Genomic DNA, 16,160 nt, shown 5'->3' on the forward strand with positions numbered 1-16,160 from the left:
CACTGCATGGGACCTCCCGATCACTGCGTGGGAACCCCCGATCACTGCGTGGGACCTCCCGATCACTGCACGGAAACCCCCGATCACTGCATGGGGACCCCCGATCACTGCGTGGGATCTCCCAATCACTGCATGGGACCTCCCGATCACTGCGTGGGATCTCCCAATCACTGTGCGGGACCCCCCCCATCGTTGTGCGGGACCCCCCATCATTGCGCGGGATCCCGTCCGCCGCTGCACGGGACCCCCCAGCCACTGCACGGGACCCCCGTCACTGCGCAGGACCTCCCGATCACTGCGTGGGACCTCCTGATCGTTGCACGGGACCCCCGATCACTGCATGGTTGCCCAGCTTAGGGGGAATGTTGGTGACCCAGTGGGTTAGACGCTGGTCCTTGGGGACCTTGGTTTAAATCTAGCCCACACTGAAGGGAATGTTCTTACCTGAAATGAATTTGGTCGGTGTCAGTGGGCCTGGATCCGCAGTTCAAAAATGCCCCCAGTTCGCACAAGGTTGCACTTCCTGAGCTTGGGACCGAGTTAGATTGTTGGGAAGAGACGCAGAAACTTCACTCTGAACTCCAACCCATGCTCTACCTGTTTGATGCTGACACCGAAAGCCTGAAGTGTTCTATTGCTGACCTTGATCAACATGACATTTTCAGACAATACATAGGAGGCTTGCAATGCCGCTCCAAAATGCTCACTCACTCCTTGTTTTTTTCAGCAACGGACAAGGTGGCCCTGCTGATGGGGAACATGAATTATTTACACCACAAGCAGCTAAAGGCTCCAATGGTGGATGTGCATGAACTCACAAACCTCCTCCGACAGCTCGACTTCAAGGTTGTGTCCCTGCTCGACCTCACCAGACTCGAGATGCACAGAGCTGTCAACGAATTCTTGCTGCTTCTTGACAAGGGAGTGTATGGTACCTACCCATTAGCTCTTCCAACCCAGACACAAACAGGTTCCCTCCCCCCACTTTCCGGTTCCTCCCCTCCTCTCCTGAAGCTGGGCACAGTTCCACGGGCTCCAGCAGTTAGTTAAATGTTCTTCATTCCTTGAGTGTCGCCAGGGTATTTGACCAGGTTAGGGGCATCAAAGTCAAACCTGATCCTGTACTAAACCGGTGTTCAGACACTCGCTTCTCAGCAGGAGTTACTGGATAAGCAATCGGCCGGATTTTCTGCTCGCTAACCAGGTGGTGCTGAGATCAATTGACGCACCACTTATTGCAGCTCGAGTTCAGATCAGCTAACTTAGCACAGTCTGGGGATTGAACTCAGAGCCAGTCTGAACGTAGTATGTTGTGGGGACAATGGGGGGGGGGGTTGTGACACAGGGTCTCTGTGTTTAGTGGGGGGGATGGAGTTGGGTGTGACGCAGGGTGCCTGTGTTTGGGGACGGAGTTGGGTGTGACGCAGGGTGTCTGCTGTGGGGATGGAGTCGGGTGTGACGCAGGGTGTCTGCTGTGGGGATGGAGTCGGGTGTGACGCAGGGTGTCTGCTGTGGGGATGGAGTCGGGTGTGACGCAGGGTGTCTGCTGTGGGGATGGAGTTGGGTGTGACGCGGGGTGCATGTGTTTGGGATGGAGTTGGGAGTGATGCAGGAATAGCTGATCATTCACATTCTCCTCAGGTTTGCTTTACTTCGCTGGCCATGGATATGAAAACTATGGGAACAGCTTCATGGTTCCTATCGATGCTCCGGGCTCCTACACATCCGAACACTGCCTGTGTGTCCAGAACATTCTGCAGCTGATGCAGGAGAAACATACAGGGCTGAATGTCTTCCTCCTCGACATGTGTCGCAAAAGGTGTGGAAAAGGAACATTTCATTCTTAAACTCATTCTAATGAATTTCTGTGTTCAGCAAGGAGGGGACTCAATGCTGGGGAATGGTACAGAGTCAGCATCAGACACTCTTAGGCCAGGTATAGCATGGGTTAGATACAGAGCAAAGCTCTCTCTACACTGTCTCACTCTGCAGCCAGGTTAGGGACTGACAGGCTACACAATTCACAGCTAACTGCAGGAGAGCAGTGCAGTTTTCTCCCTCTCCCATGACTTGGGCAGCATTATAAAAGCTGCTTAAAACCCCTTGCACTCTGCTCCAACAATGTGCATCTGCCCCACCCTCTGAAGAACATCTCTTATTGCCTGGTATGATTTTTTTTAATTTCCTTATCAAACATCCTGTGGCATCTCTAAGTGAGATTGTTACTTTACTGCCAAATCAGGGGGCAACTGTGCTGTAGACCCACGCCCTGCATCGCCTCCAGTCCAGATCCAAGGTCATCCCATCCTCTGTCATTGAATTACAGTACGCTTGTGTCTGCACACACTTGGAGGTTGACTCCAAACCATCGTCAACACGAGAGTATGGGCCTTACACTAAACATCTGTAAGACAAATGTCCTCTGCCAACCTGCCCCTGTCACACAGCACTGCCCCCAATTATCAAGATCCATGATGAGGCCTTTGACAACGTGGATCATTTTCCATACCTCGGGAGCTTACTGTCAACAAGGGCAGATGTTGATGACGAAGTCCAACACCACCTTCAATGTGCCAGTGCGGCCTTCGGTCGCCTGAAGAAGAGAGTGTTTGAAGCCCAGGACCTCAAACCCGGCACCAAGCTCATTGTCTACAGAGCAGTAGTGATATTTACCCTCCTATTATGGTTCAGAGAAATGGACTATATACAGCAGGCACCTCAAAGCACTGGAGAAGCACCACCAATGCTGCCCTCTGCAAGATCCTGCAAATCCACTGGCAGGATAGACGCACCAATGTCAGTGTTCTCGCTCAGGCCAACATCCCCAGCAGTGAAGCACTGACCACACTCGATCAGCTCCGATGGATGGGCCACATCGTCTGCATGCCTGATACTAGACTCCCAAAACAAGCGCTCTACTCAGAGCTCCGACACGGCAAGCGAGTCCCAGATGGGCAGAGGAAGCGCTTCAAGGACACCTTCAACGCCTCCTTGATAAAAGTGCAACATCCCCACCGACACCTGGGAATCCCTGACCCAAGACCGCCCAAATTGGAGGAAGAGCATTCAGGAAGGCGCTGAACACCTCGAGTCTCTTCGCCGGGAGCAGGCGGAGACCAAGTGCAGACAGCGGACGGAGCGCACGACAACCCAAGCACCCCACTCACCCATCCCTCCAACCACCATCGGCCCCACCTATAACAGAGACTGTAGGTCCCGCATTGGACTCATCAGTCACCTGAGAACTCGTATTAGTGTGGAAACAAGTCATCCTTGACCCTGAGGGACTGCCCACGAAGGAGAGACCCATGCCCATTTCGAGTTGGGAGGAGAGTTTGCCTGTTTCATTCCCCATTGCCTAACATCCCTCACCTTGATCAGCATAAACTTCGCTGGGAAAAATAAAGTTATAACAGCTTCAGGGAGATAAAAGGAATATAAACAGGAAATGCTGGAAACACTCAACAGGTCAGGCAGCATGTGTGGAGAGAGAAACAGGTAACATTTCAGGCTGATGACCTTTGGTCAGAACTGAAAGATGTTAGAGATGAACAGCAGATACAGTGACAGGAAAATGAGGGGGTGGAGTGGAAGGAAAGAACAGAGGGCAGAGGTCTGTGATAGAAGTGATTAAATGACAAATGGTACAACGCAAAATGGGCTGATAATGGGCCAAGTGTAGAAACTAAAAATGGGTCCAAAGGAGATATAAATATGACTGTAAGGACTTTGTAATTCTGCCTTCGCAGGAACATGCATGATGAAATCATTCCACAAATGGGAGCCTTGAGAGTCACAGCAAATATTGTCTATGGTTATGCCACGTAAGCAGTTCACCTTTTCTTTATCCTCTCTAAATTTAGCCATGGCTTAGTGGGTAGCACCCTCGCCTCTGAGTCAGAAGGTTGTGGGTTCAAGTCTCACTCCAGAGACTTGAGCACAAAAGTCTAGGCTGACAGTCCAGTGCAGTGCTGAGGGAGTGCTGCACTGTCGGAGGTGCCGTCTTTCAGATGAGGCGTGAAACCGAGGCCCCGTCTGCCCTCTCAGGGGGATGTAAAAGATCCCATGGCACTATTTTGAAGAAGAACAGGGGAGTTATGCCCTGTGTCCTGGCCAATATTTATCCCTCAACCAACATCAGTAAAACAGCTTATCTGGTTATTAACACATTGCTATTTGTTGGAGCTTGCTGAACGCATATGGCCACCGTGTTCCCACATTGGACTGGAACCCACAACGTGCTGACTCAGGCGAGAGTGCGACCATTGAGCCACGGCTTGACACTAATGAGGGTAAGGCAGGGGCTTGAGAGTGGGCAGTGAGGAGCTTGTCTGCCTGACCAGTGACTTTGTTACTTTGCTCCCAGTCCAGAACTGCCTCCAGCCCTGCGACTTGAACTGGCTTCTCACGTTCCCCAGTTTACTCCCTTTACACTGTGGACCAGCGTTGGCAGCAACACTCAGCAATGGTGATTGTGCAGTTACTACATAGTTGCAGGCATTGTTTTACCTCCTTGCCTGCGGAGCGCTCCATCCTGGCCGACCGGCAAAGTTAAACCCTCACAGTCTGGACAGGGCCAAGAGATCCGCAGACACATGGCCCCGGATGGAATGATGGCTGTACAGTCCGTGTTGTGCCCAGAACTTTGTGTCCAGAGGCTGCGGAAGGAATGTGCAAGTCAGGTGGTGCTCCTCACGTCGGGCACAGTCCAGGTGGTGCTCCCCACGTCAGGCACAGTCCAGGTGGGGGGCTCCCACATCGGGCACAGTCCAGGTGGTGCTCCCCCCATATCGGGCACAGTCCAGGTGGTGCTCCCCACGTCGGGCACAGTCCAGGTGAGGATCCCCACATTGGGCACAGTCCAGGTGGTGCTCCCCACGTCGGGCACAGTCCAGGTGGAGGTCCCCACATCGGGCACAGTCCAGGTGAGGATCCCCACATCGGGCACAATCCAGGTGATAGTCCCCACATCGGGCACAGTCCAGGTGATAGTCCCCACATCGGGCACAGTCCAGGTGGTGCTCCCCACATTGAGCACAGTCCATGTGGAAGTCCCCACATCGGGCACAGTCCAGGTGGTGCTCCCCAAATCGGGCACAGTCCAGGTGGTACTCCACACATTGGGCACCAGTCGGGCTTCAGTGCTGTAATGTAAATGGGGAGTGAGAGGCCGAGCAGTGGGCATAATCAGCCCTTGACATTTCAGCGAGTATGAATGATCTGCGGGCTTGTCATTTATTGAATTGTTCCAGTTGCCCGGATGCAGAGGCGTATGAAATCAGCCAAGGGGAGCTTACAAACGGGATTTTCATCAGCTTCCTGAAGAAACGTTTATTGGAGGATGAAAAAATCACTGTCCTGCTGGATAAAGTTGCAGAAGGTGGGTTCGGTTTTACACAAAGATTAAAGCTCTCCCCACCCAGTGGGTTAAGTCTCTGCTCATTGTGGAACTGAGCTGTACAGAGCAGAAAAGTTCCCAGTCCATCCCTGTGCTTTATGAATGGCTGACATAGGTGGTTGTTTATTCCCCCGTTCAATACAGACCTGTCATTATTCTCTCTTGTAATTGTCCATTCTGGTATACCCCTCCCATCTCCCCGACGGATTGGCTGCCTTTTGTGGTATATGTATCCATTCGTGCTGATACTGGGAGCTACACCCCTCTCATTGGTGTACGGGTGAGGGTGTGAACTGTGACCCCTGGTTATCTACTGACCCTAATCCCCAACAGGATTTGGATTTGGCCCATCCAAACCGATAGGAAAGAGTTTCTGCTGACACACATGGTGACTTCAGAGTCTCCAGAGCAAAGGAGGATGAGCAGTTTCTTCCCATCCTGCAATTTGCACCTCCTCCCCCCCACAGGTGCCAGCCCATGCCCGGGTACAGTCTCGCGGGCACCAGGGGTTCTCCAGTATCTTGTTCAAATGGTCATTCTTAATTTGGAAAGTGATGTTTAAGCCTATTTAAGGAGGGCAGCAATCGTAGGTGACCTTTTCTCATTGGTTACCCACTCCCCGTTAGTGGGATCATGGATAGTGATCAGGCGTGGGATACCTGGCTGATTTTTCCTTCCTTAATTGAGATCCTTCACCCTGCCCCAGCTTGGATTGGTCAGCTGAGTACAGACCGGGGATTGAACCTCTGTACAGTTCAACAGCATGAGTGATGCATTTAAACATTGAGCCGTCTGCAGAGCTTTTATGTTCAGAGTTTCACTGCACTGAGATTTCCTGTCCCAACAGGAAGGGCATGTGACATGTCTCTAGCCTGCTGCCATAGTAACGCTGCTTTATTTAGACCAGCTTCACGGTTTAATTTACTCTGTTAAGTCTGCCCACCGAATCCTCTAGTTCCCTATTACAATACCTCAAAGTTTTAGTTTCTCGTCTGGTTCAAGTCTCAAAGTGATATAATTCACTTCCTGTCTGCTGATTATATAATTCTTACTCCTCAGCCTCATTCTCTCTCTCTCTCTCTGTTAACGTAGGAAGTGAAATCCCTCATTCTCTTTCCCCATGCAAATCGCCATGCAGTGCATCTCCAAGGGATAGACAATTTACTTATAGGCCTTTCCCAATTCCAGCATTTAGCTGGTAACGAACAATGTTTTTTTTCCCTTTTCCCTCCCTTCTCCCTGCCTCTAGCTCTCTTTTTCACATCCTTTCTCTGTCTTTGTCTCCCCGTCTGACTTCCTTTCTCCCCTCTCCTGCTCAATGTCTCTGTTATCCCTCTTGCTTTCTCTCTTACCCTTTCATAAGAACATAAGAAGTAGGAGCAGGAGTAGGCCATTCAGCCCCTTGAGCCTGCTCTGTCATACAGTTCATGGCTGATCTTCTACATCAACTCCACCTTCCCACACTATCCCCATATCCGTTGGTTCCCTTAGTATCCAAAAATCTGTCGATCTCTGTCTTGAATATACTCAACGACTGAACCTCCACAGCTTTCTGGGGTAGAGAATTCCAAAGATTCACCACCCTCCAAGTGAAGAAATTTCTCCTCATCTCAGTCCTAAATGGCTGACCCATTAGTCTGAGACTGTGACCCCTTGTTCTAGACTCCTCAGCCAGAGGAAACATCCTCCCAGCATCTACCCTGTCAAGCCCCTTGAATTTTATGTTTTAATGAGATCATTCTTGTAAACTCTAGGAAATATAGGCCTAGTCTACTCAATCTCTCCTCATAGGCCAATCACTTCATCCCAGGAATCAGTCTCGTGAACCTTTGTTGCACTCCCTCCAAGGCAAGTATATCCTTCCTTGGGTAAGGAGACCAAAACTGTGCACAGTACTCCAAGTGTGGTCTCACCAAAGCCTATGTAATTTGCAGTGACTTCTTTACTCTTATACGCCAAACCTTTTTTAATAAAGTCCAACATACCATTTGTTTTATTATTGCTTGCTGTACCTACATGTTAACTTTCTGTGATTCGTGTACAAGGACACGAATACCAGAATACCAACATTTCTCAATCTCTCACCATTTAAAAAATATTCTGCTTTTCTATTTTTCCTACTAAAGTGGATAACTTCACATTTCCCCACATTATATTCCACCTGCCATGTTCTTGCCCACTCACTTGGCCTGTTTATATCCCTTTGGAGCCTCTTTACGTCCTCCTCACAACTTACTTTTCCACCTAGCTTTGTATCGTCAGCAAACTTGAATATATTACACACGGTCCCCTCATCTATGTCATTGATATAGATTGTAAATAGCTGAGGCCCAAGCACTGATCCTTGCTGTGCCCCTCTAGTTATAGCCTCCTAACCCGAAAATGACCCATTTATTCCGAGTCTCTGTTTTTCTGTCCGTTAACATAAGAACATAAGAATTAGGAACAGGAGTAGGCCATCTAGCTCCTCGAGCCTGCCCCGCCATTCAATAAGATCATGGCTGATCTGGTCGTGGACTCAGCTCCACTTACCCGCCCTCTCCCCGTAACCCTTAATTTCCTTATTGGTTAAAAATCTATCTATCTTTGACTTGAAAACATTCAATGAGCTAGCCTCAACTGCTTCCTTGGGCAGAGAATTCCACAGATTCACAACCCTCTGGGAGAAGAAATTTTTTTTCAACTCGGTTTTAAATTGGCTCCTCCATATTTTGAGGCTGTGCCCCCTGGTTCTAGTCTCCCCCACCAATGGAAACAACCTCTCCACCTCTATCTTGTCTATCCCTTTCATGATTTTAAATGTTTCTATAAGATCACCCTCATCCTTCTGAACTCCAAGGAGTAAAGACCCAGTCTACTCAATCTATCATCATAAGGTAACCCCCTCATTTCTGGAATCAGTCTAGTGTATCGTCTCTGTACCCCTTCCAAAGCTAGTATATCCTTCGTTAAGTAAGGTGACCAAAACTGCACGCAGTATTCCAGGTGCGGCCTTACCAATACCTTATACAGTTGCAGTAAGACCTCCCTGCTTTTGTACTCCTTCCCTTTCGCAATGAAGGCCAATATTCCATTTGCCTTCCTGATTACCTGCTGCACCTGCAAACTAACCTTTTGGGATTCATGCACAAGGACCCCCAGGTCCCTTTGCACCACAGCATGTTGTAATTTCTCCCCATTCAAATAATATTCCCTTTTACTGTTTTTTTTTTTTCCCAAGGTGGATGACCTCACACTTTCCGACATTGTATTCCATCTGCCAAACCTTAGCCCATTCGCTTAACCTATCCAAATCTCCTTGCAGTCTCTCTGAGTCCTCTACACAACTCGCTTTCCCACTAATCTTAGTGTCATCTGCAAATTTTGTTGCGCTACACTCTGTCCCCTCTTCTAGGTCATCTATGTATATTGTAAACAGTTGTGGTCCCAGTACTGATCCCTGTGGCACACCACTAACCACTGATTTCCAACCGGAAAAGGATCCATTTATCCCGACTCTCTGCTTTCTGTTCGCCAGCCAATTCTCTGTCCATGCTAATACATTTCCTCTGACTCCGTGTACCTTTATCTTCTGTAGTAACCTTTTGTGTGGCATCTCATCGAATGCCTTTTGGAAATCTAAATACACCACATCCATCGGTACACCTCTATCCACCATGCTCGTTATATCCTCAAAGAATTCCAGTAAGTTAGTTAAACATGATTTCCCTTTCATGAATCCATGTTGCGTCTGCTTGATTGCACTATTCCTATCCAGATGTGCCGCTATTTCTTCCTTAATGATAGTTTCAAGCATTTTCCCCACTACAGATGTTAAACTAACCGGCCTATAGTTACCTGCCTTTTGCCTGCCCCCTTTTTTAAACAGAGGCGTTACATTAGCTGCTCTCCAATCCGCTGGTACCTCCCCAGAGTCCAGAGAATTTTGGTAGATTATAACGAATGCATCTGCTATAACTTCAGCCATCTCTTTTAATACCCTGGGATGTATTTCATCAGGACCAGGGGACTTGTCTACCTTCAGTCCCATTAGCCTGTCCAGCACTACTTCCCTAGTGATAGTGATTGTCTCAAGGTCCTCCCTTCCCACATTCCTGTGGCCTGCAAATTTTGGCATTGTTTTTGTGTCTTCCACTGTGAAGACGGAAGCAAAATAATTGTTTAAGGTCTCAGCCATTTCCACATTTCCCATTATTAAATCTCCCTTCTCATCTTCTAAGGGATCACCATTTACTTTAGTTAATCTCTTCAGTTTTATATATCGGTAAAAGCTTTTACTATCTGTTTTTATGTTTTGCGCCAGTTTACTTTCGTAATCTATCTTTCCTTTCTTTATTGCTTTCTTAGTCATTCTTTGCTGTCGTTTAAAATTTTCCCAATCTTCTAGTTTCCCACTAACCTTGGCCACCTTATACGCATTGGTTTTTAATTTGATACTCTCCTTTATTTCCTTGGTTATCCACGGCTGGTTATCCCTTCTCTTGCCGCCCTTCTTTTTCACTGGAATATATTTTTTTTGCGCACTATGAAAGAGCTCCTTAAAAGTCCTCCACTGTTCCTCAATTGTGCCACCGTTTAGTCCTTGTTTCCAGTCTACTTTAGCCAACTCTGCCCTCATCCCACTGTAGTCCCCTTTGTTTAAGCATAGTACCCTCGTTTCTGATACAACTTCCTCATCCTCAATCTGTATTACAAATTCAACCATATTGTGATCACTCATTCCGAGAGGATCTTTTACGAGGAGATCGTTTATTTTTCCTGTCTCATTACACAGGACCAGATCCAAGATGGCTTGCTCCCTTGTAGGCTCTGTTACATACTGTTCTAAGAAACAGTCCCGTATGCATTCTATGAATTCCTCCTCCAGGCTACCCCCTGCGATTTGATTTGACCAGTCGATATGTAGGCTAAAATCCCCCATGACTACTGCCGTTCCTTTTTCACATGCCTCCATTATTCCCTTGATTATTGCCCGCCCCACCATGAAGTTATTATTTGGGGGCCTATAAACTACGCCCACCAGTGACTTTTTCCCTTTACTATCTCTAATCTCCACCCACAATGATTCAACATTTTGTTCATTGGAGCCAATATCATCCCTCACAACTGCCCTGATATCATCCTTTATTAACAGAGCTACCCCACCTCCTTTCCCTTCTTGCCTATCTTTCTGAATCGTCAGATACCCCTGTATGTTTAATTCCCAGTCTTGGCCACCTTGCAACCATGTTTCTGTAATGGCCACCAAATCATACCCATTTGTAATGATTTGTGCCGTCAACTCATTTACTTTATTTCGAATGCTGCGTGCATTTAGGTAGAGTGTTGTTATCTTCGTTTTTAAACCATGATTTTTAGTTTTTACCCCTCCTGCAGCCCTTTTATATTCAGTGGCCCTTTTTGTTTCTTGCCTTTGGTTTCTCTGCCCTCCATTTTTACTCATCTCTTTTCTGTTTTTTGTTTTTGTCTCCTTTTTGTTTCCCTCTGTCTCCCTGTATTGGTTCCCATCCCCCTGCCATATTAGTTTAACTCCTCACCAACAGCATTAGCAAACACTCCCCCTAGGACATTGGTTCCGGTCCTGCCCAAGTGCAGACCGTCCAGTTTGTACTGGTCCCACCTCCCCCAGAACCTGTTCCAATGCCCCACGAATTTGAATCCCTCCCTGCTGCACCACTGCTTAAGCCACGTATTCATCTGTGCTATCCTGCGATTCCTACTCTGACTAGCACATGGCACTGGTAGCAATCCCAAGATTATTACTTTTGAGGTCCTACTTTTTAATTTAACTCCTAGCTCCTTAAATTCATCTCGTAGGACCTTATCCCTTTTTTTATCTATATCGTTGGTAACAATGTGCACCACGACAACTGGCTGTTCTCCCTCCCTTTTTAGAATGTCCTGCACTCGCTCGGAGACATCCTTGACCCTTGCACCAGGGAGGCAACATACCATCCTGGAGTCTCGGTTGCAGCCGCAGAAACGCCTATCTATTCCCCTTATGCTTGAATCCCCTATCACTATCGCGCTCCCACTCTTTTTCCTGCCCTCCTGTACCACGGTGCCATGAACTTGGCTGCTGCTGCCCTCCCCTGGTGAGTCATCTCCCTCAACAGCACTCAAAGCAGTGTATCTGTTTTGCAGGGGGATGACCAGGTGGACCCTTGCACTACTTTCTTTGTACTGCTCTTCCTGCTGGTCTTCCATTCCCTAGCTAGCTGTGGATCCTTCTCATGCGGTAAGACCAACTCACTAAACATGCCACTTATGTCATTCTCAGCATCGTGGATGCTCCAGAGTGAATCCACCCTCAGTTCCAATTCTGCAACGCGGTACGTCAGAAGCTGGAGGTGGATACACTTCTCACACACGTAGTCCTCAGGGACACCGGAAGTGTCGCTGAGTTCCCACATGGCACAGGAGGAGCATATCACGTGACCGAGCTCTCCTGCCATGCCTTAACCCTTAGATACCCTTAAATTGGTAATAACAATGTTACAGTTCACTTACTGATATAAAAAATAAAAAGAAAAGCTACTCACCAATCACCAGCCAATCACTTACCCCATTGGCTGTGACGTCACCTTTTGATTCCTTTCTACTTCTATTTTGCTTTCTCTCCCGCTGGGCCTTTTATAGGCCACTCCCACCTCTCACCAACTGCCGCTGGCTCTCGATCTCACGCTGGGCCTTTTATAGGCCGCTCCCGCCTCTCACCAACTGCCGCTGGCTCTCGATCTCCCGCTGGGACTTTATAGGCCGCTCCCGCCTCTCACCAACTGCCGCTGGCTCTCGATCTCCCGCTGGGCCTTTATAGGCCGCTCCCGCCTCTCACCAATCCTCAGTCCATGCTAATATATTACCCTCTATTCCATGAGGCCTAATTTTGTGTAATAACCTCTTGTGTGGCACCTTATTGAATGCTTTTTGAAAATCCAAATACACTACATTGTTTGCTGTACCTACATGGGACCTGTACAAGCCGGACAGGTTGCACCTCAACATAGCCGGGACCAATATCCTCTCAGGGGGGTTTGCTAGTGCTGTTGAGGAGGGTTTAAATTAGCTTGGCAGGGGGATGGGAACCTGAGAATAGATTCAGTAGGGAGGGGAGAATTAGTAAGCAAAAATAAAGAAAGTGAGTTTGAAGGAGAGAGGAAACAAGTACGAAAAAAGGTTAAAAAAACAAACTTAAAGGCACTTTGTCTAAATGCACGTAGCATTTGTAACAAAATAGATGAGTTGACGGCACAAATTGAAACAAATGGGTAAGATCTGATAGCCATTACAGAGACGTGGTTGCAAGGTTACCAGGACTGGGAATTAAATATTCAGGGGTACTTGACAATCCGGAAGGACAGACAAAAAGGAAAAGGAGGTGGGATAGCTCTAATGATAAAGGATGAAATCACTGCAATAGTAAGAAATGATATTGGCTCAAATGATAAGGGTGTTGAAACAGTTTGGGTGGAGATAAGGAATAATAAGGGGAAAAAGTCATTGGTGGGCATAGTCTATAGGCCCCCTAACAGTAGCAACTCTGTTGGAGCATAGTGGGAAATAGTGGGGGCTTGTAAAAAGGGAACAGCAATAATCATGGGTGATCTTAATCTTCACATTGATTGGACAAATCAAATTGTTCAGGGTAGCCTTGAGGAGGAGTTCATAGAGTGCGCAAGGGACAGGTTCCTTGAGCAGTATGTAACAGAACCAACCAGGGAGCAAGCTATCTTAGATCTGGTCCTGTGTCATGAGACAGGATTAATAAACAATCTCCTAGTAAAGGATCCCCTTGGAATGAGTGATCATAGCATGGTTGAATTTCAAATTCAAATGGAGGGTGAGAAAGTTGGATTTCTAACCAGCGTACTAAGCTTAAATAAAGGAGGCAGTGAAGGTATGAGGGCAAAGTGGACTGGGAAAATAGATTAAAGTATAGGACGGTTGATGAACGGTGGTGTACATTTAAGGAGATATTTCACAACTCTCAAGAAAAATATATTCCAGTGAGGAGGAAAGGGTGTAAGAGAAACGATAGCCATCCGTGGCTAACTAAATAAATAAAGGACGGTATCTAATTAAAAACAAGGGCATACAAAGTGGCCAAAACTAGTGGGAGGACAGAAGACTGGGAAGAAACATAGAAAAACATAAAAAATAGGTGCAGGAGTAGGCCATTCGGCCCTTCTAGCCTGCACCGCCATTCAATGAGTTCATGGCTGAACATTCAACTTCAGTACCCCATTCCTGCTTTCTCGCCATACCCCTTGATCCCCCTAGTAGTAAGGACCTCATCTAACTCCTTTTTGAATATATTTAGTGAATTGGCCTCAACAACTTTCTGTGGTAGAGAATTCCACAGGTTCACCACTCTCGGTCCTAAATGGCTTACCCCTTATCCTTAGACTGTGACCTCTGGTTCTGGACTTCCCCAACATTGGGAACATTCTTCCTGCATCTAACCTGTCTAACCCCGTCAGAATTTTAAATGTTTCTATGAGGTCCCCTCTCATTCTTCTGAACTCCAGTGAATACAAGCCCAGTTGATCCAGTCTTTCTTGATAGGTCAGTCCCGCCATCCCGGGAATCAGTCTGGTGAACCTTCGCTGCACTCCCTCAATAGCAAGAATGTCCTTCCTCAGGTTAGGAGACCAAAACTGTACACAATACTCAAGGTGTGGCCTCACCAATGCCCTGTACAACTGTAGCAACACCTCCCTGACCCTGTACTCAAATCCCCTTGCTATGAAGGCCAACATGCCATTTGCTTTCTTAACCGCCTGCTGCACCTGCATGCCAACCTTCAATGACTGATGTACCATGACACCCAGGTCTCTTTGCACCTCCCCTTTTCCTAATCTGTCACCATTCAGATAATAGTCTGTCTCTCTGTTTTTACCACCAAAGTGGATAACCTCACATTTATCCACATTATACTTCATCTGCCATGCATTTGCCCACTCACCTAACCTATCCAAGTCACTCTGCAGCCTCACAGCATCCTCCTCGCAGCTCACACTGCCACCCAACTTAGTGTCATCCGCAAATTTGGAGATACTACATTTAATCCCCTCATCTAAATCATTAATGTACAGTGTAAACAGCTGGGGCCCCAGCACAGAACCTTGCGGTACCCCACTAGTCACTGCCTGCCATTCTGAAAAGTACCCATTTACTCCTACCCTTTGCTTCCTGTCTGACAACCAGTTCTCAATCCATGTCAGTATACTACCCCCAATCCCATGTGCTCTAACTTTGCACATCAATCTCTTGTGTGGGACCTTGTCGAACGCCTTCTGAAAGTCCAAATATACCACATCAACTGGTTCTCCCTTATCCACTCTACTGGAAACATCCTCAAAAAATTCCAGAAGATTTGTCAAGCATGATTTCCCTTTCACAAATCCATGCTGACTTGGACCTATCATGTCACCTCTTTCCAAATGCACTGCTATGACATCCTTAATAATTGATTCCATCATTTTACCCACTACCGATGTCAGGCTGACCGGTCTATAATTCCCTGTTTTCTCTCTCCCTCCTTTTTTAAAAAGTGGGGTTACATTGGCTACCCTCCACTCCATAGGAACTGATCCAGAGTCAATGGAATGTTGGAAAATGACTGTCAACGCATCCACTATTTCCAAGGCCACCTCCTTAAGTACTCTGGGATGCAGTCCATCAAGCCCTGGGGATTTATCGGCCTTCAATCCCATCAATTTCCCCAACACAATTTCCCGGCTAATAAGGATTTCCCTCAGTTCCTCCTCCTTACTAGACCCCCCGACCCCTTTTATAACCGGAAGGTTGTTCGTGTCCTCCTTCGTGAATACCGAACCAAAGTACTTGTTCAATTGGTCCGCCATTTCTTTGTTCCCCGTTATGACTTCCCCTGATTCTGACTGCAGCGGACCTACGTTTGTCTTTACTAACCTTTTTCTCTTTACATATCTATAGAAACTTTTGCAATCCGTCTTAATGTTCCCTGCAAGCTTCTTCTCGTACTCCATTTTCCCTGCCCTAATCAAACCCTTTGTCCTCCTCTGCTGAGTTCTAAATTTCTCCCAGTCCCCAGGTTCGCTGCTATTTCTGGCCAATTTGTATGCCACTTCCTTGGCTTTAATACTATCCCTGATTTCCCTTGATAGCCACGGTTGAGCCACCTTCCCTTTTTTATTTTTATGCCAGACAGGAATGTACAATTGTTGTAGTTCATCCATGCGGTCTCTAAATGTCTGCCATTGCCCATCCACAGTCAACCCCTTAAGTATCATTCGCCAATCCATCCCAGCCAATTCACGCCTCATACCTTCAAAGTTAGCCTTCTTTAAGTTCTGGACCATGGTCTCTGAATTAACTGTTTCATTCTCCATCCCAATGCAGAATTCCACCATATTATGGTCACTCTTCCCCAAGGGGCCTCGCACAACAAGATTGCTAATTAATCCTCTCTCATTACATAACACCCAGTCTAAGATGGCCTCCCCCCTAGTTGGTTCCTCAACATATTGGTCTAAAAAACCATCCCTTATGCACTCCAGAAAATCCTCCTCCACCGTATTGCTTCCAGTTTGGTTAGCCCAATCTATGTGCATATTAAAGTCACCCATTATAACTGCTGCACCTTTATTGCACGCACCCCTAATTTCCTGTTTGATGCCCTCCCCAACATCACTACGACTGTTTGGAGGTCTGTACACAACTCCCACTAACGTTTTTTGCCCTTTGGTGTTCTGCAGCTCTACCCATATAGATTCCACAT

The 16,160-nt window shown here is 47.3% G+C and overlaps 1 protein-coding gene across 1 annotated transcript in view; it reads left to right on the plus strand.

Moving 5' to 3' along the window:
• malt2 (MALT paracaspase 2) overlaps positions 1-16,160 on the plus strand; it is a 98,539-nt gene that overhangs the window by 60,352 nt on the left and 22,027 nt on the right. The window contains exons 9-12 of the mRNA XM_070860868.1: positions 728-931; positions 1,642-1,819; positions 3,750-3,824; positions 5,253-5,380. Coding sequence (XP_070716969.1) covers positions 728-931; positions 1,642-1,819; positions 3,750-3,824; positions 5,253-5,380 — 585 coding nt within the window. The remainder of the gene's footprint in view (positions 1-727; positions 932-1,641; positions 1,820-3,749; positions 3,825-5,252; positions 5,381-16,160) is intronic.

This window comes from Pristiophorus japonicus, chromosome 18, assembly GCF_044704955.1.
Source record: "Pristiophorus japonicus isolate sPriJap1 chromosome 18, sPriJap1.hap1, whole genome shotgun sequence".
Classification (NCBI taxonomy): Eukaryota; Metazoa; Chordata; class Chondrichthyes; family Pristiophoridae; genus Pristiophorus; species Pristiophorus japonicus.